Below are 22,776 nucleotides of genomic sequence, written 5' to 3' on the forward strand. Positions count from 1 at the left end.
AAACTGATTTTTTAAAAAACATGGCAAGAACTATATGAGATAATGAATAGTGAAATGAGTAGTGCTGGAAGAATAAATTGTGAATATTACCTCTAGAAAGTCAACAGAAAGGCAAAATATTAAAGACTTAATTTATATGAACATGTTGGCCTCCATGATGATATCCTATGTGATGGGGAGAGGATCTGGGTCATTTGTGGATGGGATTTATTATATATATTTATTATATAGCTATGAAGAAAAGTAATTTAAACATATGGGAGATTTATGATTTCATTTATGTGTTCTTTTTCTTTTTATATGGAAATCCCTTTGAGTTTGGGTTTGTAAGTGTTTAAAATGATAAAAAAAAATTGAAAACAAAAGAAGTTATATTAACTTTTGGGGCTGAAGGGACAGAATATATTTAATTGAAGGACCCTCTTTGTTTTCCACATCATCATCAGTGACATTTATACAGTGTGCTAAGATTACCTATAAGGTGATTCCCTGACAGCAATCTTGTTGGGTTCATTTCTGAGCCTCATAGTATAAGAAAGTCACCAATAACCTGGATGATATATACATATTTGGAGGACAGAACAGGATGGCAAAGGTCCATGTCATACAGAGAAAGGTTGAAGGAACTGAAAGATGTTTAGCCTGAAGAAGAGAAGGTTCAAGGATATGATAGCTGTTTCTAAGTATTTGAAGGGCAGTGATGTGGAAGAGGGATTTGAAGGATTCCATTTTGTCCCCAAGAATGGAATTGGGTAGAAGTTACAAAGAGGAAAATCTAGGCTTGATTTCAGGAAAAGCTTCTAATCAATGAGACCATCCCAAAGTAGAAGGGCTACCTCTGGCTTCAGTGGATTCCTCTTCATTGAAAGACTTCAAGTAGAGGCTGGAAGACCACTTGTCAAGTACTAGAGTGGAGACCCCTTTTTGATTATGGGTCATTGAGGTTCTTTGTGACTCTTAAGTTCTATGACTCTGAGGCAAGTAGAAAAATATTATCCCCATCTTCCTATGAAGAAATTGAAGCTAAGGGAGAGAGTGTGAAATCTGTAATTCAGAGTCACAGAAAACAGATGTGAATCCAAGTCTCCACTAGTTTTGTGACCTTGGATACAAGGTTTTATTTCTCTGGAACCTTCATTTTCTCATCTGTAAAATGAAGGAGTTAGACTAGATAATCCTCCAGGGATTTTTTTTTCCTAGTTATAAATCCTTTAATTTTATGCTGGGTTAAGTGATTTTTCCAAGGTCACACAGCTAATGTAAAGAACTGAAGTTTGAACACAGCTCTTCCAACTTCAAATCTAGTGCTCCTTCCACTAAAGCCATGGGACAAACCTGCTCAAAGTCCCCAGCCAACTCCCCTGAGGGCAAAGCTGTCCTGCACTGGAGAAGCAGGTTTCCTGGCTCTAATTCTCTTATTCATACCCTGACCTTTGGAAAGTCAGCTTCTGTGTAAATATGTTTTGCATGACTTCATATGTACAATGAATATCCAATTTCTTTTGCCTTCTCAATAGAGAGGGGATAGATATGGAAGAGAATTCCAAACAGAAAATAAACATTTTTGAAAAACAAAAAGAGAAAGTCAGCCTTTCCTGGAAGTCACTTACTTTGGGTTGGTTGGGGCCCTTCCCGAGGCACAGAGGAGGATCTCATCCGCAGTCTTACTGTCCTATTATTTTGGGCTGTATCTCCACGATCACCCTGGTATCTCTCTACATATTTACTGGCAAAAGGCAAAAATATGACAAAGTCAACTGCTGGAACTTTTCTAAGAAATGTAATCTTTTATGACTGACTTTGTCTATCAAATAGTTCAAGGACAGTAGGATCAATAGATGGCGCCCCAACCCAAAGGAAAGAACACACTGAGCCATTTTTCCCCAAGGCACAGTAAGTCTTCAGATAATTGGGGGATGCACTCTATTTTTCAGGTGCCTGGGGCCCATGGTGGCGCGTAAACTAATGCTCCCAGTGGAAAAATAGGAAGCTGAACTCGAAGCCTGAGTTCCTATCCTGTAGAGCCACAGGGAACAGAATGAGCAAGGGGACAGTTTAATTCCAGCCCCTTTACCCTTTGTCCTAGTCAGGCCCTGGAGACAGTCCTGTGCCCCGCTCTGGACACTCTTACCCTTCTGTTTTGGCCAGATCTCTATCACAGAACTTTATTCTGTTCTGGGCACCATATCTTAGGAAGGCTGTGGCCAAGCTGGCATGCATTCAGCAGAGGTCAGTGAGGAGGCTGAGGTAACTAGACACCATGCCATAGAAGGCTGACTGGTTAGAAGAACGAGATGTTTTACTTGGAGAAAACAAGTCTGGGGTGGAGTGGACATGATCATTGTCTGTATGTATGGAAGGGCTGAAATGTGGAAAAGGAATTAGAAGTGCTCCATTTGGCACCAGGATTAGAGTCATCCACAACTAGGATGGCTTTAGTGTTGTTGAAGTTAGCAGGTTCATACCAACAATATGGAATATGGATTCTGGTCAAGGACACATGTAATACCCAGTGGAATTGTGCGTCGGCTAAGGGAGGGGAGTGGTGGGGGGAGGTGAGGGAGGAATAGAAAATGATTTTTGTACCCAGGGAATAATGTTCGAAATTGACCAAATTAAAAAAAATAAATTTATAAAAAATAAATAAAATTTAAATTTAAATTAAAAAAATTTAAAAATGAAGTTAGCAGGTTCACTCTTGCAGTAGCCTCTGAGGAGGGGCAGCCAGGTGGTTCAGTGGATAGAAAACCAGGCCTGGGTTCAAATCTGGTCTTGGATACTTCTCAGCTATATGATCCTGAGCAAGTCACTTAACCTCAATTGCCCAACCCTCCCTGTTCTTCTGCCTTGGCACCATTACTTAGGATTAATTCTAAACCAGAAGGTAAGGGTTAAAAAAAAAAAGATGAACCTGGAGGGCTACTTGTTGGGGCTGCTCAGAGATGGGTTCAACCAGTGACCTCTGAATCCCTGCCAATTCTGAGATTCTGTGTATTATTCTATAGTTACCTGAGAGGTACACACCTAGTGTGGAAAGGGCCCCCAGAAATCAAAGAGTCCTTTGCAAACCTGCTCCGGGCCCTGGTGGCTTGCTGTAAGCTATGACTTGAGCTGTCCTGAGATGGGTTGGTTAAGCTGGCCTCTATCTTCTCTCGAAGCCGGGTCACTTCTTGCTGTAGGGCTCGGATGGCTTGGCTGTCATGGAAAGAAAGTTGGTGAACAGAGTGCCACAATGGGGGAAACAAAGGGATTCCTCTGACCATTTTGTGTTAGGGCCTTTATCTGTTGGTCAAGGCATACCTATGATGTTAAGGCCTCAGAGGTTCATAAGTTTAGAGACAGATGAACATCAGAGACCATCTCAGTCCAACCTCCTCATTTTACAGATGAAGAAACTGAGGCCTATAAAGTTTGAATGACTTTTCCAAGGTCACACAAGTTCTAAGTGGCAGAGCTGGGATTCCCACTCAGATCATCTGACCCTTTTCTACTATTCCATGTAGATACAGGAGAAGGTCATTGAGAAAATTGTTGATCATGTATGCAACTTGGTATCTCCATGGGCCAGGCCTTGATGGCTCGAGGGGTCAAACTCATTATCTATGTTTTTTCCCCACAACTCTCTCCAATATCTCTAAACAAAGGGTCCCTCCTGAGCCCTCCCTAAGATATCAACCAACAAATTAACATTGATGGCGCACTTACAAGCCAGACGTTGTGCTATGAACATTGGGAATACAACAAAGACAAAGAACAAAAACATGGACACCACACTCCGTTCTCAAGGAGCATACCTTCTCGTGGACCGTTATTGGGCGTTCTTAACAGTTTGTTTCCTCATGATGCCTCTTTGTCTACCTCAGGGAGACAGGGTGACATTCTTGCTAATGAAAGGTTCTGGTTTTTATATGTTTAGTAGAAATCTAACTCTGCTAAGGAAAATTTTCTGTTGAGATAAATTGCAAATGGGAGGGTAACTTTTCTTTTGGCCCTTTAGAGATTCCCATAGGGAAGAGGGTCAGAAGTCCTCTAGAGAATCACCTCATTCTTTTAATTCTCTCATTTTACAGAAGAGGAAACTGAGGCCAAGAGGAGAGTAAGTAATTTATCTAAGGTCACACATATTGCAGTAAGAGGCAGAGGCAGGATTCAAACCCAGTTTTTTATTCCAAAACCTGGGTTTTTTTTTTTCCTCATGATACCCTGCTGCTTACTCAGGAATATCATGAGCTTCCAGAAGGCTTGGGAAAAGAGTGGTGTTTTCAGCATCCTCCCCTGGACACTGGAGGGGAGGGGAACCCAATCCAAGTGTTTGCTACCACTACTAACGGGCTGGAGAAGCCAGTGGGCTGGTGGGAACCATGAGCAGTCTGAGTAAAAGGCTACCCAGGAAGCCGGCAAAATGTAGACAAAATGCCCCAAATACCGCCACACCCTTGCCTACAAGGTCATCTTCATTTACTAACTCTCCTTTCTTCCCTTCTCCCCATCTCCTGCATCTCTCCCCCCAGAGTCGGAAGAGAAATAGGGCTTAGTTTTCTATTACAGGCAGCACTGGACCTTGGGCTGGTTATCGAGAGACCCGTAACTTTGCCACTAACTTGTTCTGTGACCTTAGGAAAGTAGTTTCCTCTATCTGTACCTCCAGTTCTTCTTTTAAAACAATGGTGGGGATGGAGTGAGAAACAACTGCAAGGAACTTAGGCATCATCTAGTCCAATCACTTTATTCTACAGATGAAGAAAGTGAGGACACAGACATGAAATAAGCTATCCAAAGTGCCCCATCTAGCAAGTTGATGAGTCAGGATTTGAATCCAGCCCCCCCCCCCTGAGATTGCAAAGCCTGGATTTTCCTCGCATTACCCCAGAGGCTATGTTTCTTCTAAATCAGACTCATCTGCTAGGATCAGAAACTTGGGCCCTCTTCTTGTAAAAGCTAGTGGAATTGTGCATTGGCTATGGGAGGAGGGTAGGGAAAGAACATGAATCATGTAACCGTGGGAAAATATTCTAAATTAATTAAAATTTTCAAAAAAAAAAAGAAACTTGGGCCCTCTTCTTAAGTGGGTTTCATCTCAAGGGTTGGGATTGTCAAGGCCCTCTCAAATTGGAGCCACGATGCCAGTTTTCCACCCCTACAGGCACAGCACTCATACACACAGGACAGAGGAATCCAGGAACTTCGGAACTGTCGTGGCCATCTTCCCGAGCAATACAGCTCCTCTAGGGTCCCTGACTCAGCCAGGCTCCTGAGAGATTACAGTCCTCCTGACGCCAGGCTCTTCCCTCAATACGGCAGCTCCTAATGTTCCTCTGCAGACCAGGAGGTATGGGGAGGAGAGGCCCTGGGGATCCGTGAGGCTTTATTGCCTCAGGGGAGTCAGCGCTTAGAACCTGGTGGAGCTACATGTGTTTGAGGCCAGTTCCCTAGCAATCCCCATGGAGACATTTGTTAGGGTTACATAATCAGGAGACATATGATGAGGACCCGTGTGGGCTGGGGAAAGGAGCCAGGGAGCTCTAGGGCTTCTCACTTCTCAGGGGCACAGGGAGGGGAGAGAAGGGGAGGCTGAAGGAGAATTAGGACCCAGCTTTAGATGGGCCTGGCGGGTTAACCCTCTCATTCTTGGTCTGTTGGACTCCAGCTCATCCCTCTAAGGACGGCCCCGAATCCTGCTAGGGCTGGCCCCTTTAGAGTCTTTGTTTAGTTGTTCTCTCCATCCTGGGAAGGACAGTAATAACAGCCAGTGTTTATAGAGTGCTTTAAGGCTTGCAAATATTTCATCTGCGCTTTATGTATGAGGAAACTGAGGCAAAGAGGTTTAAATGACTTGTCTAGGATCACACAGCTCATTAAGGAAGTGTCTGAGGGAGGGTTTGAATGGAGTTTCTCTGCCTCCAGGTTCAGGGCTCTGTCCAGTACTTCCGCTGCTTCTGAAAGCCTCAATCCACCTGTGAGCTCTATTATTCCATGCTCTTCTGCCTTTATTCTGAGGGACTCCTAATGATCTTGTGTAATGTGTTTGGGTGGGTTATGGACCCCTTTGACAGTCTGATGAAGCCTGTGGATTCCTGCTCAAAAGAATGTTTTAAAATAGGGGTAGCTGGGTAGCTCAGTGGATAAAGAGCCAGGCCTGGAAATGGGAAGATCTGGTTCAAATCGGGGCTCAAATATTACCTGGGCAAGTCATTTACTCGTCACTGCCTAGCCTTTATTTACTGTTCTTCTGCCTTAGAAGTAATAGTCTCAATACTAAGAGAGCAGAAGGTGAGGATTTTAAAAAAATATAATGTAATATAATAAAATGTAATAATAAACAGAGTTATAAAGGGAACCAAATGACATTGAAGCATAATGATCAAAATATTAAGAAAAAAGTTCGCAGGCTCCTGGCAGAGAAGAAGATACTGGAAGACACGTAAGCTCTAAATCCAAGTTTATCTCTGCGTGACTTTGGGTAAATTACTTACCCCTTCTGGGCCTCAACTTCCCTCATCTTTAAGATGAAGTGGTTAAACTAGCCGGTTTCTTAGGTTTTTTCTATGGTCAACATTCTATGATCTATGACCTAATAAGAGAGTCTTGAGAAGAGAAGAATTCAAAAGGCATGCCCACCACTGAACAATACGTTTGTCTATGCTGACAGCTACATCCAGATGGCCTGGGAAGAATGTACGCCACTTGCCAAAAGCAGATAAAATGAAAACTAACAGAAAACATTTAAAACTATGGCTTATCTGAGATTTCTCTGCAGACAGACAGTATCTGGGCTAAGGATACAGCACAGATTCTCACATAGTACAATTGGGAGAAAAAGGGAACCCAAACAATGTTTTCTTTTCCAGCCAAGGCATTCCCTTCAGGATAAAGGTAATGACAGGGAATTTCAGCATCTGGAAAACTGTATCCCATGAACAATTTCCCCCAATAAACAGGAAGAATGAACTGTGACATTTAAGGGAAAAAATAATTGAACTGGGACTCCTGGAATCTTCTGCTCACCTGCTTGTATGACACTGGGTAGGATCATTTCAGTCCTCTGTGCCTCAGTTTTCCTATCTATAAAATGAGTATACTGGACTAGATGACCTCTAATCATCCTGCTTGCTCTACAACTTTGTCACTTATATGGTCAGATGGTAACACTCACTCTCTCATTTCCCGGGAGATGAGGTTGCTGAGTGGGTCTTGTTCTGGGTCCTGATGTGCTTCATCAGAAGGGGTGGGAGCAGGAGACCGGTCATCTTCTCTGCCATGGGAATACCCTTCATGGACCCCATCATGGGCCTCGCCATCCAAGTCAGCTGATAAGAGATGAACCAGGAGAGACAGGAAGGAGCTGGGTAAGGCTGCAAATTAGTCTCCCTTAGGTGGGGCTATAATCTAAGAGTCAAGAAGATCTACATGCCTATAGATTCAGTGTCACTGAGTTGGGGGAGGACACACTGGGACATTATCCATCTGATACTCTTGAACTAATTACTAGAGTGAGCCCAACATTGGCCCAGACTCCAAAGGCATGGGTGGAAGAGCATTAAGCTCCATCCCCCTCATATATGAGCAGTGCCATGAAGATAAACTGCCACCCAAACGTTTCCTCCATGGCCACTCACCCATCTTTGTGCCTGGTCCCATTTTGTGGCGGAAACCTTTTGTCCACTTCTTTGGGGTAGTGACTGACATGGGGTCGGATCTTTGGGCATGGGCCCCTGATGTACTGAGCCCAGAGGATACTCCGATGACAAGCTGGTCCCTTCCTGGATGGTGAGAAGGTGGAGCTTGGGGTAGACATGCTGTAGATGATTGGGGTAATCTCCTCAGGTCACTGGTACCAAAAGACATACTGTGACCACATAAAGAGAAATGTCAGTAGGCCCACTCACTCTGCCCCTTTTCTTGCCAACAAAATATATTATAATAGTTCCTGTCCATGTGCTTTTTTTAATCCATCCCCTCCTAAGTAAAGATATCTAGTACAAATAGAAGATTTAGAGCTGGAAAGGGACCTTAGATGGTCGTTGTCCAGTTACCTCATTTTTACAAATAAATATTCCTTAAAGGCCAGGGTGCTGTGATTTACCAAGGACACATAGCTCTTAAGTGTCACAGCTGAGAATCAAACTTGGGTTCTTTTGATTCTGAATCTAGTTCTATTTCTACCATACCACAAAGTTCTTTTGTCTTATATTCACTGTCTTTCCTCATATTGTATTCACTTCAGTCTTCTGGGTTTTCTCCTAAGCAATCTTCCCATGACACTTATTTACACCTTCTAACCCCATCCACCTAATGAAGCCTCCCTCCCCAACATATATGTTTGTCACCATTTCTGAGATCGGGGCTATCCCAAGGAGTTAGGAGACAGAAATGTGGACTGCTATACCTGAGATGGGAAAGTCGGTGCTCTGGAGTCTGGGTTAATGGAGATATCCTGCTGGTTTCAGATCCCACAAAGCCACTGTCAGTTCCTGGGGACACTATCCAGTGCTCCTGAAAAGTAACAATGGCCTAGGAAGTGAGTTTGGAATATCAGCCTGAATACTTCCCCACTTGCTTTCACAATCCAAACATCTTGACTGATCGACAGTCATAGAACTTGTAAAAATTAAATTTATCCAAATCCAATCTTCACAAACTTCAGAGTTGAAATAAGACTTCTGAGGTCACTTGGTCCACAGTTGTGCCTAAACAGATCCCATTTATAAAGATCCCCAACAAGGCCATGCATCCATTCTCTGCTTACACATCCCCACTGATGGGAAATTCACTATTTCCCAAGATACCACTTTGGGGCAGCTTTATTAGGAAGCCTCTCCTTACATTTAAGCCTACACATCTCTCTCCAACTTCTGTACATGGCTTGTCCTGCCTTCTAGGACCAAGGTTGTAGAACAAAATATCCTTTCCTGGATGATAGTCACCCCAAAGCTTAATATTATGTTCCCTAGTTATGTCTTCTCTTCCTCAGAGTAAAATACTAGCTCCTCCCATGACATGGTCTTCCCTAATGAAAGAGACAGGCCCCAGGCCATGATGTGTCCCAAGATCTCTTTCTGATCTCCTATTTTGTACTGCGCTGGAAGGATGTCTCACACTGACCTTTTGTTGATTCTGCCATTCCAGAACTTGATTTGAGGCATTATTTATAATTGTTTGGAGAGCTTAACTGAATGCTTCTCTGTTCTCTATCTTGGCTCAGCCCTTAGAAGTCTTCATACACAAGCCCCGATGTAACCACATTTGAAATACCATGGTAAATTCTGGTCAATGAGCATCTAAAATCTGGCTAAGGACAAAATCTTCCCTTCTAATTCCTTAAATCTCAGTCAGAGGAGAGATCTTAGATATAATCTAGACCTACACCTGTAATCTTTTCTCCATGAATATTTAATATCAAAGTCCACACTTTCCTGACAATGAAAAAAATAGAAGAAAATATGAAATACTTCATCAAAAAATCAAATTACCTGGAAAATAGATTGAGGATAGATAATTTAAGAATTATCAGACTGCTTGAAAAGCCATGATCAAAAAAAGAGCCTAGACATAATTTTCAAGAAATTATCAAGGAAAATTTCCCTAGAACCAGACAGCAAAATAGAAGTTGAAATAACCCACCAATCACCACCTGAACAAGGTCCCCAAATAAAAACTCTCAGGAATATTATAGTCAAATTCTGGAGCTCCCAGGTCAAAGAGAAAATACTCCAAACAATAAGAAACTACTCAAATACCAAGGAAACAAAAATCAAGATCACACAAGATTTAGCAGCTGTTCCATTAAAAAGTAGTGGGCTTGGAATATGATATTCTAGAAGGCAAAAAGGCTGATATTTCAACCAAGAATAACCTACCCAGCAAAAGTTAACATAATCTTTTCAAGGGAAAAAATGAATATTTGGTGAAATAGAGGACTGAATCATTAACCCTTGCCTTCTGCCTTAGAATCAATACTATCTATGGCTTCCAAAGCAGAAGAGTGGTAAGGGCTAGGCGAATTAAGTGACTTGTCCAGGGTCACACAGCTAGGAAGTGTTCTGAGGTCAAATTTGAACCTAGGACCTTCTGTCTTTACGCCTGGCTCTCAATCCACTGAGCTACTCAGCTGCTCCGATTTTAATCAATCATGATGAAAAGATAGGAGTTAAATAGGAAATTTGGCTTTCAAACACAGGCCTTGAGAGAAGCATAAAGAGATTATTTTGCCTAATTATATGCCAGTAGAACTGAAAATCTAAGTGAAAGGGAGAGTAATTACAAAAATATAAACTGTCTAGATTGACAATAGAGAAAATAGAATTATTAAATAACCCTATCTTAGAAAAATAAATTGAATAGGCTACCAATGAAATGCCTAAGGAAAAAAATCTCTAGGACTAGAGGGATTGACAAATGAGTTTCTATCAAACATTTAAGGAACAATAAATCACAATAAACTATATGAAATTATAGACAAAGGAATCCTTCCAAGCTTCTTTCATAACACAAATATATATGTGGTTTTGATACCTAAACCAAGGAGATCAAAAATAGAGAAAGACCAATTTCCTTGATGAATATCAATGCAAAAATTTTGAATAAAATACTAGTGATGAGATTACAGTAATATATTATAAAGATAATATACTATGGTCAGGTGGAGTTTTTATTGAGAATGCAGGGCTAGTTCAATATTATAAAAACTATTAGCATAACTGATCATATCAATAACAAAAATAACACAAATCATATATAATTATCTCAACAGATACAGAAAAGGCCTTTGACAAAACACAATGCCCATTCTTATTAAAAACAATAGAAAGCATAGAAATCAATGGAACCTTTCTTAAAATGGTAAGTAGCATTTATCTAAAACTAAGAGCAAGTATTATCTGTAATAGGAATTGACTTGAAAGTCTTCCAAATAAGATCAAGAGTTAAGCAAAAATGTCCACTATCACCCCTACTTTGCAAGATTGTACTACAAATGGTATCTATAGCAATAAGGGAAGAAAAAGAAATAAAAATAAGCAATAAGTAAACAAGTTATCATTCTTTGCAAAGATGTGATGGTATACTTAGAGAATCCTAATGAATTCACTAAAAAACTAGTTTAAACAATTCTGTCCCTCTGAATCCTTGCTTGGACAGATCTTGTGGTGAGTGATAAAAGACTGACTGATCCCTCTCTTCCTAGGCTGGCTCATGCCGGCCTAGGCTGGTATATCCCTTTTCTCATTATTTCCTTTCTCTCTCTCTCTCTCTCTTTCTTAATTCCTCATTTGTATTAATTAAAATCTCTATAAAACCCAGCTGACTTGGGTATATTGAATAATTGAGAATTTTTCCCTGGCGACCACCTTATATATTGATTTAAAAACAAGACACGGTAGTGAAAACATATTTTCTGCGGTCACAATTTACTCATCCACTCTTTTAACTGCCACAGTTTATGTCTTCCACTATTTTAATCACTACAGTTTATGACAACCAACTAATTTTAATTATCACAATCCACAACTTCAGTAGAGCTATAAGATACAAAATAAACTCACATAAATCATTAGCATTTCTATATACTATCAACAAAACCTAGAACAAGAGATAGAAAGAGAAATTCCATTAAAATAATTACTGACAATATAAAATATTAAGGAATCTATCTGCCAAGACATACCAAAGGATCATAGGAACACAACTACAAAATACCTTTTACACAAATGAAGACAGATTGAAACAACTGGAGAAATATTAATTGTTCATCGGTAAGCTGGGGCAATAGAATAAAAATGACAATCACACCTAAATTACTTATCCAGTACAAATCATACCAATCAAACTACCAAAGAATTATTTTATAGTTTAAAAAAAGTAATCAGATTGATTTGGAAGAACAACAAAAGATCAAGGGAATCAATGAAAAAAATATTAAGAAAGGCAGCCTAGCAATCTTGTACTAAGAAACAGATTGGTAAATCAATGGTATGTATTAAGTACACACTATATAGCAGTAAATAAATACATAGTAATCTAGTGTTTGATAAACCCAAAGATTTAAAAAAAAGATTAAAAAAGATAAAAAGATAAAAGATAAAAAAAAAGGTTTAAAATCAAGAACTCAACAGCTAACAAAAATTGCTAGGAATACTACAAAGTAGTTTGGCAGAAATTAGGTATAGACTAACAGCTCACACCATATACCAAGACAAGGTCAAAATTGATATATTATTTAGAAATAAAGGATGATTTCATAAGTAAATTAGGTGAAAATGGCAAAGTGTAACTGTCAGATTTATGGATAAGGGAAGAGTTTATATCCAAAGAAGAGCTAGAAAGGATTAGGAGAAGTAAAATGGGTAATTTTGATTACATGAAATTTAAAAGCTTTTTCACAAACAAAACCAATGTAATCAAAATTAGAAGGAAAACAGGAAACTGGTAAAAAAAATGCAGTAAATTTCTCTGATAAAGGTCTCATTTCTCAAATATATGGAATAGCCATTTTTTTTTTAAACAGCCATTCCCTAGTTGATAAATGGTCAAAGGATATGAACAGACAGTTTTAAAAAGAAGAAATCAAAGCAGTTTGCATTGATTGCCTTCCAGGCCATAAACAGAAGTCTTTTTCTAGAAATATGTCTGGTTCATACATCCCCCTAAAGACATTCATTACCTTGTACTGGCCCGCATCAAAGTTTCTGGTCAGCTGAGGGTTACCATTGGTGGAATGGAAAGGCTTCTGAAGGGGCAAAGAGCCTGAAACACCACTGCCAGCCAAGCTGGTGATGCTGCTCTGGTGATAGGGTGGCTGCTTTTCCTCTGAGACTGGTGGGGTGAGCTTGGGAGCAGCAGGTGGGTGGGTCTGAGAGACCAGACTCTGAGGAAGCCCACCCAACTGTGGCCCACCATTCTCCAATGATGAGTGGAGCTCCGGAGGCTGGATCGATATACTCTCCTCCATACATTCCCTGACAAGAAATGAAAATCATGCATCAGCCTTGGCCTTCCTGGGGCGCCTCAGGCTCTACCCCATTTGTCTTCCCTTTTGCTCACTTCACCTATTGGGGGGGCAGGGAGAGAGGAGCCCCTTTTATGACTCTAGGAAGTCTTTTTTTTTTAAACCCTTACTTTCTGTCTTGGAATCAATGCTATGTATTGGTTCCAAGGTAGAAGAGCAATAAGGGCTAGGCAATGGGGGTTAAGTGACTTGCCCAGGGTCATACAGCTGGGAAATGTCTGAATCCAGATTTGAACCCAGGACTTCCTGTCTCTAGGCCTGGCTCCCCATCCACTGAGTCACCCAGTTGCCCCCTCTAGGAAGTCTTAAGGCTCTTACTTACGCCTCCAGCTGAGAGGCTTTTGGCCAGGATCTTGGGTCTTCAGGAAAAGAATCCTTGGGCTCACAGACATGTCAGGGTGACTATGGAGCTCATGAATAACAGACTAAGACAATCTTATGGAAATACATGACCAAAGAGGAGGGGGCAACTGAGGTTTCACAAGGGATAAGAGACCAATATGTCACTAAAGTGTTTGCCTAGAGCCCATGAAATTATGCAAAGAGCCAGCATGAAGGCCTCTTATTGAGTTGGGCAAACTTTCTGTTTAGGATTTATGGAAAGAGAAATGGCTAATTAGCACCCAGGATAATGGGATGAGGTGCCCTGCTCCTATGGAGGAAAATGGCGGATCCTTTAAGTTAGTGAAAGACTCAGGATGGCAATCGGAGAGTCGAAAATGAACTTGCTCCATTGGCAGGGCAGGAATACCACAATAGAGTGAAGGGGCAGGTCAAGAATTAGATCTTGATCAGCTCTCTCATTCACTTGCTATTCCCACCCACCCCAAACCATTTACCTCTCTAGCCAATAAACTCCTAAGAGGGGTAATAATAACAATACATATAATAACAATATAAATACTATAATTTATATATGAACTATATGAGCCTTTATTTAGCTTTGCATAACACTTTACATATATCATCTCATTTGATATCATGATAATCCTGTGATGAAGGTGATATCATTATCCCCATTTTACATGTGAGGAAACTGAGAAACATAAAGGTAAAATAACTTGGTTATATAGCGAATAATTGATATAATTTGCACTCAGGTCTCCCTGACTCAAAATATAGTTTTCCAAGCACTGTGCCATCCAACTGCCTTTGGAAAGTACAGAGCAGTGACCCTGGAGCAAAGAAGATTGAGAAAATGTAACTCCCATCTCTCTTTGCAGAGCTATGAGACCAGGGCTGTGAGATATTGTATGTCTGATATAAATGAGGTATTGCCTGATTTGCTGAACTACTTTTTAATCTTTTTTTATTTTTCTAATTCTTAGTTACAAGGAATGACTTTCTAGGTTCATGATTAATGAGGGATATGGTTGAAAATGAAGGTGATATATAGAAACAAAAAGATTATTTTTAAAAGAAGGCTATAAATATTGCAATATACAAAAGGGAAGCATTTTGACATCTCATTATTTGAAATGAAGTGAGGAAGGACAGGATACTAAGAATTTTCTTGTGAAGGAAAGGGAATCTCTCAGAAGTAAAATTTATAGGGGAGGGAAAGAACATCAATCATGTAACCATGGAAACATATTCTAAATCAATTAATTAAACAAAATTTTTCAAATAAAAAAAGTGAAATTTATGGTTTTAAAAAATATTGCAAATAACAGAAAAGGGAGAGAAAGCATCACATTTCATTTTTTCATACACTTTCTTCAAGGCTTAGCTCCAATGCCACTTCCTTTATGAAGTCTTCCCCTTTCCCTCTTTCCTTAAATGATTTTGTATTTACTAATCTGATCACAAGCTTTATTTCCCTCTTCTCCCCAAATAGAACTTAGAATTTAAAGTTTCCAAGACTGTTTTATTTTTGTCTTTGGATCCAAGCTATGTACTTTGCATGTAAGTACTTGCTTAATAGATGTTTCTCTAATTGGACCAGGCACAAGTTTAACCTCTTCTATCACTATGATGCCTCAATATAGTAAAGAATGAACAGACAAGGGGCAAATGACTTACTCAAGAGGGCTCAGATGCATTTCCTCCTCTTGTTCTGTCCTTCTTGATCCAAGTTCAAATGCTTTAGGATTCCCAGAAATTGGCCCATCAACTTCCGGAGTACAATCCTTCTCTTCCTGGTCCTCTTCCAACTTTGCATCATCAGGTAATGACTTGATACTATGGTATCTATAATGGACCAAATAGAAGGGCCATGACCTTGGGCAGTACCATTTGCTGCCCTGCAGTGCTCCTGGCCAGGAAATTTTGCAGACACGACCAAGAACAGATACTCAATATGGAGAATTAAACTTCTGAGGATTGGTCAATGAGGCACATCTTAAATCTCATCTCTAAGCATCTAAATAAGATGCTTCTTCCAAGCAGGCCACTTAATGGATCATCTTAGGGATGAATCTATAAATGACTGGATCATGACTCTGTCAGAGAGCAGCCTTTATAAGGGCTGGAAGGGACAATCAGGGGTCAACCCATCCCAGACAGATGAGACTATATCCTAACTTTCAGAATTTTTCAGAGGGAGATGCTGCAGCACAACCAACATTTATAACAGATTCTAGGAATATGCTCCTGTAGGGCAGGACTTTTTTTTACCTTCTTTGTATCACCAGCATTTAACACAGTGCTTCCTAGCAACAGGGATTGTTGATTCATCCTAATAGCTCACTTTAATCCCTATTATTTTGGCTTAATTTCATTCACTCTAATCCTTATATTTTGTGGAAATGGAGAATGGCTGTTCTTGGCTTCATAACTCAAGTTTCCTCTGCACAAATTCAATAATACATGGATGGACTCAGTCTTAGCTGCCCCAAAGTCATCAGTGCTAACCAGGGGATACACCAAGCATCCTTTGGAAAATATCCCTTAGTCCCCTTCAGCAGCTCTCCCCAGTATGCACAGCCTAGTCATAGGCTCACAAGTTTATAGATCATGAGCTGGAAGAGGCCTCAGAGGTGATCCAAACCAAATCTCTTTTTACAGAAGAGAAAACCAAGGTCCAGGGAGGTTAAGTGATTTATCCAAGTTCACAAGGTAGTAAATGTCAAAGACAAAATTTATTTTTCTCTTTGAATCTGTATCTTCTAAGTTGGTTTGGTTTTTTCCCGATTGGCTCTGTATAGTTTGGTTAACCAGGAATTTAGTCTTAGATTTAACTAAGTTATAATTATACAATTAATTTTCCTTTCAGCAATATTTATTTCCTTGCCTTTGTTTGGTTTTTCTTTTTTTAATTCCAATCTTTTTGTCTGTTGTGTCAAGGAAATTGTATAGAGCTTGGGCAGTGTGGGGATACGTAGCACCTCTCCACTCCCCACTTCAACCACTGTTCTCCTCCATCCAAAACCCACTGTAAACAGTATATAAGGAGTGCACCCTTTTATCCTTTACTAATTATTTGAGATTGCTATATAAGTTAATAGACACATTTGTAAATATATTGTTTGTAGAAAGGAATCATAGGACAGGATGGCCATTGCAGAATCTGTGGTGAACGTTAATTACTAAGTAATATAAGGTGAAATTTCAGTGAAAAAAAATTTACATTAAAAATTTTTTTAAATTATTCTTTTCAATTATCAAAAATCAATTTTTTTCCTTTCTGGGGAAAAAAGCCCTTATAAGGATATGTATATTTAGGGAAAACAAATTCATCCACTGGCTTTGTCTAAAAAATATGTCTCAATCTGCACTTTGAATCTATCCCCAGAGAAGATGTGTGAACCCAGGTTATCTGACACCAGTCCCAGGATGCTTTTTCCCTAGTCATAATAGAAAATTAATCCAACTTTTATTTGCAAGGAAAATAGAGTACAAGAGGCTATAGGTCAGGCCAATGGAGTTCCCAAAAAGACTTTTCTAGGCTTAAACTTTCTCTAATCATTCCCCCCACCGTCTCCCAATTCAAGAGTCACATGATATCCTATGCATCTAAAAAAGAAGTTTAGGTTATGGTTCTTAGGAAACATTCCTTAATGGATAAATATATCATATAATCACATATTAAGTATTTATTATATAAATATGTGACATATTTATAACAAATATATGACATTTATTATATATAAATGCATATTATATATGTGATGTTAATAATGTGATAAATAATAATTGATATGAATACTATGTGATATTAATGTGATAATGAGCAATAATATGTGATAAATAATACATATATGATACCTATGTATTATATGTACAATAAATCTGTGACACTTATTATATATAAATCTATGATATAAGTTTCCTGTACCTCTTCTTTGCTACTTTTAAGCACTGAGAACTCATATTTAGAAAGATGGCCCCAAAGTCCTGTAGGATCTCCGCAATGGTCAAAGAAAAAAAAAGAGGGATTCTTAGAACTCTACTTATCCAAGCAGGAAAATGGACTGAATGAGTTGGAATAAAAAGGGCTGGGTTACTACCTACAAAATATATACCATTCTAGTAAATGAATTTCCTGGCAACTAAATAGTATTAAGTATAAATGAGGCTTTACTTGGACTCAAAGTCAGCTAGAAAGGTCTGAGGATGGGGGCTGCATAGAGCCAGGAAAGTTGGGAAGTTCCCACAAGTGGATGGTACTTTCTCTGCCCCTGACCCCTGAACACTTACTGGGCCATAAGGCTATGGAAATCTTTCTCCATCTGGTCTTGCTTGAACTGAAGTGGCTCTTGGAGTTCTGGGCTCTCATCTTCTGACTCACCACTGGCTGAGCTCACTTCTGCATCTGCTCCACACAGAAAAGTGTGGTCATTCTGGATAGCCGAGTTCTGGAGGGCAGGGAGGAAAGAAATCAAGGAGAATCCAATTAGCTCCAGTGTTCTGCACAAACTGAGAGTGAGAATTCTTCCAACTGTGATAGTTAAAATTAAATTATGAAGCTGCTAGTAGCTTTAATAACTTTATTATAGCAAAATGATAATAGTAAAGAGAGGGAAAGGTAAGAAGGAGGTAGAGAGTTACTTAGCTCACTACTCTATTGGCTGCCATGATGGATTGAAGCTCACCACCAACAAGGATTCTTTCAGGTTCCTTGCTCTAGCCAGGCTCCTGGTCTGACCTTATAAGTTCTTTTCTCCACCCACTAACTCTCACAGGTCACATCTCAGGAACCAAACATAGTTTCTTAATTTGCCTGGGCTGCCCAGTGGGGCAGTGCTTGTGGAATTGGCTTCTTGTCTCATTAGTTCTTGGGTTCTCCAACTTCCTTTCTCTGGGGGCCTGTCTATATCTGCACATCTCAGTGGTCTTTGACCTTCATGTCACTGAGAGGTGATATAAAACAAAGCAACATTAATGGAGAGGGAAATTCTCTTCCAACACAACCTCACTAGAAAATTCACATATGCAACCTGGGTCATACTTATTCTATCCTAGTGCATGAGTACCTTGGTGGCACACTGGATAAAGTGATGGACCTGAAGCTAGGAAAACTCATCTTCTTGAATTCAAATCTGACCTTACTAGCTATGTGACCCTGGGCAAGTCATTTTACCTTGTTTGTCTCAATTTTCTCATCTGTAAAATGAGTTTAAGAAGGGCATGGCAAACTACTCCAATATCTTTGGAAAGAAAACTCCAAATGGGGTCATAAGAAGTTGGACATGATGGGACCAACTGAACAACAACAAAAATAAATTTAGTCCTTTCATTTACAAGATGGCTTTTTTCTATTTAAAAATTGCTATTATTTCCCCTCCCTAATCCTCAAGTATTCTTATCTCCAGGATAAACATCTCCAATCCCTTCATATGACATCTTGTTGAAGCCCTTCCACACACCTTTGGGTCACACACCTTTGGATGTTCTCCAGTTTATCAGGGTCTTGATGAAACATGATAACCAGAATGGAATATAATATTCTAGATGGAGGCTGGCGTGGGCATAATGCTACTACTACTGCCCTTAATCTGGATGCTATGCCTAACATCAAACTGGCTTCTTTGGCTGCCATAAAGGACAAGACTTATATTTGGAGTAGCTGTTGTTCAGTCATGTCCAACTCTCTGTTACCCCATTTAGGGCTTTCTTGGCAAAGATACTGAAGTGGTTTGCCATTTCCTTCTCCAGTTCATTTTACAGATGAGGAAACTGAGGCAAAAATGATTAAGTGACTTGTCTAGGATCACACTGCTAGGAAGTATCTGAGGGCAACTTGAATTTGCCCTCTGGGCACTCAAACTCTAAAGGTTTACCAATGCTAGGGGGGACGGAAGTTAAGTGATTTGCCAGGGGTCATATAGCCAGGAAGTGAGAAGCCAGATTTAGTTCCTCCAGTCTCCAGGCCTGGCTCTCTAGCCCTTGAGTCACCTAGTTGCCCCCATAACAGCTTTTCTAACAATTCTTCCCACCTCTGATTTCTCTCCCTTCTAGTCTTTCTTTCAGATTGTTTCCAGAATAAATTTCCTTAGGCATGGACTTGGACATTTCATTCCTTCCATTAAAGATCTTCAGAGGCTCCTAATTGATTCCAAAATAAAGCCCAAACTTCTTTGATCATCATTTAAGGCTCTCTGAAATCCAGCGTCATAAGAAGTGCTTGATAACTGTCTTTGGCATTCTATCACATGCCCTACTCGACCAGTCCAAGGGAACCCAAGCATGTCTTAAGTAAACACAGAGTCTAACTCAAATTCTCATGAAGATCTAAGACAAAAGAAAAAGAAACAAGACTGACTTCCCTCCAGTAATGGGGAAAGGGTTTACCTCAGGGTAGGGGGTACGGGCCGTTGGCATGGGGGCTTGAGCTGATAAAGCAGGGGATAGAGTTGGCACATCTGATATGGGTGAAGCTACAGAGCTGGCACGGGACTTTTCCTGTGGAAGGGTCCTCAGAAATTGCTGGTTAGGTCCTAAGTCGTCTATCTCGTCCATGAGCTCTTCCAGGCGCATTCCCAGCCGAAATATCTCTCCTTCCACTTCCCTGAAATGGATCAAACCATAGTTATGTAGGAGAATGTAGCAAGGGACTCTGAAAGGGAGCCACACTGACTGATGATTTTCTGCCCAATGTCTGCCCAGTTCATTATAAGAAATGACTTGCCCTATTGCAGAGTCAGAGATTATATGACAGAGAGCTAGCCTCAGACTCAAGGAGACTAGGGTTCAAGTCCCACCTTGGACATATATTGGCTATAGGATCCTGAGTAAATTACTTAATCTTAACCTCTTAGTGTACCAATCTATCCTCTAAGACTATAAGTGGCAGAGAAGGTATTGTATTTTTAATAAAAAACCTTTACCTTCCATTTTGGCATCAATTCTAAGACAGAAGAGAAATTAAGATCTAGGCTATCACAGTTGGGATTAAGTGATTTGTTCAGTCCCATAGCTAGGAAGTGTTTTTAGAATCTTCCTTCCTTCCTTCCTTCCTTCCTTCCTTCCTTCCTTCCTTCCTTCCTTCCTTCCTTCCTTCCTTCCTTCCTTCCTTCCTTCCTTCCTTCCTTCCTTCCTTCCTTCCTTCCTTTCTTCCTTCCTCTCTCTCTCTCTCACACTCTTTCTCTCTCTCTCTCTTTCTAAATCCTTCCTTTCTGTCTTAGTGAGACAGAAGGGTAACAGCTAGGCAAAATGGGGTTAAACAATTTGTCCAAGGGTGCATAGCTAGAAAGTATCTGAAAAGCAGGTCCTCCAGACTCCAGGCTTGCCATCCAGCTGCCTGGAAGGTATTCTATTGGAAGAGAGAGTTCCTCACCAGGAACTCTTTAACCTGAGGAAATCATAGGCCCAATCCAAAAAAACAAAACAAAAAACTTGCAATGTAGACTCAGAGAACTACCTTGGGCTAGATGTCTTTTAACATGTAAAAATCACAAAATCTACACCAAGAAGGACATTTAGTCTGATATCATTTTACAGATAAGGAAATCAGGACCCAGAGAAAATAAAGTGACTTGCCTAAAGCCACAAAGTAAATAAGTGGCAGACTTGGCATTTGAACTTGGATTCTCTGATCCCAAATTCAGGGCTCCTTCCCTGAGGCTATATTGGATGTAATTATTACAGGGGGAAAAGTCTCATAGACATAGAAACATGAAGCTTGGTCCACCAGAAGAATAGAGACCTGGGGCTTAGAAAGCAAATAAGCCAGGAAGACCTCAAGAATCCCTGAGGTTCTAGACCAGTAAGGAGCTAGAAGGGGCTGCCAGAGCACAGTGACTCCAGCCCAACCCCAGCCCCTGGCTGAGTGGATCAGGACCCACTACATCCATTCTTATGTTCCCATATAGGTAGCCAGAGCAGCAGCCCCTCATCAGCTTTGGTTCTGGGCTCTTCATAGGGCTGTCTCACTGTTTTTAAGCCTTCCAGTCCAGGCAGCAAAAATCTACCTGTATCCTCACCAGCTAGGCCAAAACAAATCTACAGGATCAGAAGTGTTTTATGTTCATAGTGTAATAATTAAAATGGTGAGACTGATAGTAGCTTAATAACTTTATTAAATCAAAATAACAGGAGCAGTAAAGAAAGGGAAAGGTAGGAAAGAAGTAGAGAGATACTTATCCATTTACTAGCTCTCACACATCACATCTCGGGAACCAACCAGTTTCTTAATTTGCCTGGGCCGCCCAGGGGGCAGAGCCTGTGGGATCAGTTTCCTGTCTCGTTGGTCCCTTGGTTCTTTAACTTCCTTTCTCTGAGGGCTTATCACTGAGGACACCAAATGTCCTTGGTGGTCTTTGAACTCCAGGTCACTGAGAGATGATGTTAAAAAGGTGACATCATGGACACAGAAATTTGCTTCCAACAATAGACTGTTCATATGATATAGGCTGCCAACCAGTTACCCAGAAAGCAGCAATATTATAATGTCTGCATTAGACACAAATCTCTCTTTCCACATAGTTTGTATGAATCCTTCATAAGAGCTCAGTGAATTCTATCACTTGTTAGGGTCAATAGAGGTAGAAACCACTGGCTCACTAGAGCTAATTGTTAAATTTTGAGATTTGCAAAGCAAGGACTGATTTATTGTTTCACTGATTGTCTAAAATTAAAAAAAAAAAGGGATGGAAAGGGCTATTGGTTAGCTCAGTGGATTGAAAGCCAGACCCAGAGTTGGGAAGTCTTAGGTTTCAATCTGGTCTCACACACTTCCTAGCTGGGGGACCCTGGGCAAGTCACTTGACCCCCCCATTGTCTAGCCCCTACTACTCTTCTACCTTGAACCAAAACACAGTATTGATTCTAAGGTGGATGGTAAGGGGGGGAAAAAGATACTGGCAAAGATACTGGAGTGGCTTGCCATTTCCTTCTCCAGCTCATTTTATAGATAAGGAAACTGAGACAGACAGGGTTAAGTGACTTACCCAGGGTCACACAGCTAGTAAGTGTCTGAGGCTAGATTTGAACTTTGGAAGAGGAGTCTTCCTGACTCCAGGCCCAGCACTGCACCACCTAGCTAATTTTTTTTTCTTGGCAATGATACTGGTGTGGTTCACCATTTCCTTCTCCAGTTCATTTTACAGATAAGGAAACAGAGGCAAATAAGGTTAAGTTAATTTCCCATAGTCACCCAGCTAGTGTCTGAGGCCAGATTTGAACTCAGGAAGATGAGCTACTGAGCTGTACTTAATAGCCCCTTGATAATACTTGTTGACTTGAAAGTGAGGCCTAGGGAGGGGAAATTAAATGCCTTGATCAAAGTCACACAAGGAAAAAATCACAAGAGGCAGAATTTGAACTCAGAGCTTCTGATACTGCCCCTCAGGGCTCTAAGAAGTACTCTGATACTATAAATTTCAGAACAAGTG

At 40.4% G+C, this 22,776-nt stretch overlaps 1 protein-coding gene across 6 annotated transcripts in view; it reads right to left on the minus strand.

Moving 5' to 3' along the window:
• Positions 1–22,776, minus strand: part of AKNA (AT-hook transcription factor) — a 74,961-nt gene that overhangs the window by 14,307 nt on the left and 37,878 nt on the right. For 4 of the 6 annotated variants that reach the window (XM_007474512.3, XM_007474514.3, XM_007474513.3 and 1 more), the window contains 9 exons: positions 19,736–19,952; positions 17,642–17,799; positions 15,026–15,193; positions 12,659–12,953; positions 8,387–8,493; positions 7,617–7,846; positions 7,154–7,307; positions 3,025–3,195; positions 1,611–1,726 (listed from right to left, as the gene is read on the minus strand). In XM_007474512.3, coding sequence (XP_007474574.2) covers positions 1,611–1,726; positions 3,025–3,195; positions 7,154–7,307; positions 7,617–7,846; positions 8,387–8,493; positions 12,659–12,953; positions 15,026–15,193; positions 17,642–17,799; positions 19,736–19,952 — 1,616 coding nt within the window. The remainder of the gene's footprint in view (positions 1–1,610; positions 1,727–3,024; positions 3,196–7,153; positions 7,308–7,616; positions 7,847–8,386; positions 8,494–12,658; positions 12,954–15,025; positions 15,194–17,641; positions 17,800–19,735; positions 19,953–22,776) is intronic. The other 2 variants (XM_007474516.3, XM_056812013.1) reach the window with 1 other exon arrangement.

This window comes from Monodelphis domestica, chromosome 1 (genome assembly GCF_027887165.1).
Source record: "Monodelphis domestica isolate mMonDom1 chromosome 1, mMonDom1.pri, whole genome shotgun sequence".
NCBI classification, from domain to species: Eukaryota; Metazoa; Chordata; class Mammalia; order Didelphimorphia; family Didelphidae; genus Monodelphis; species Monodelphis domestica.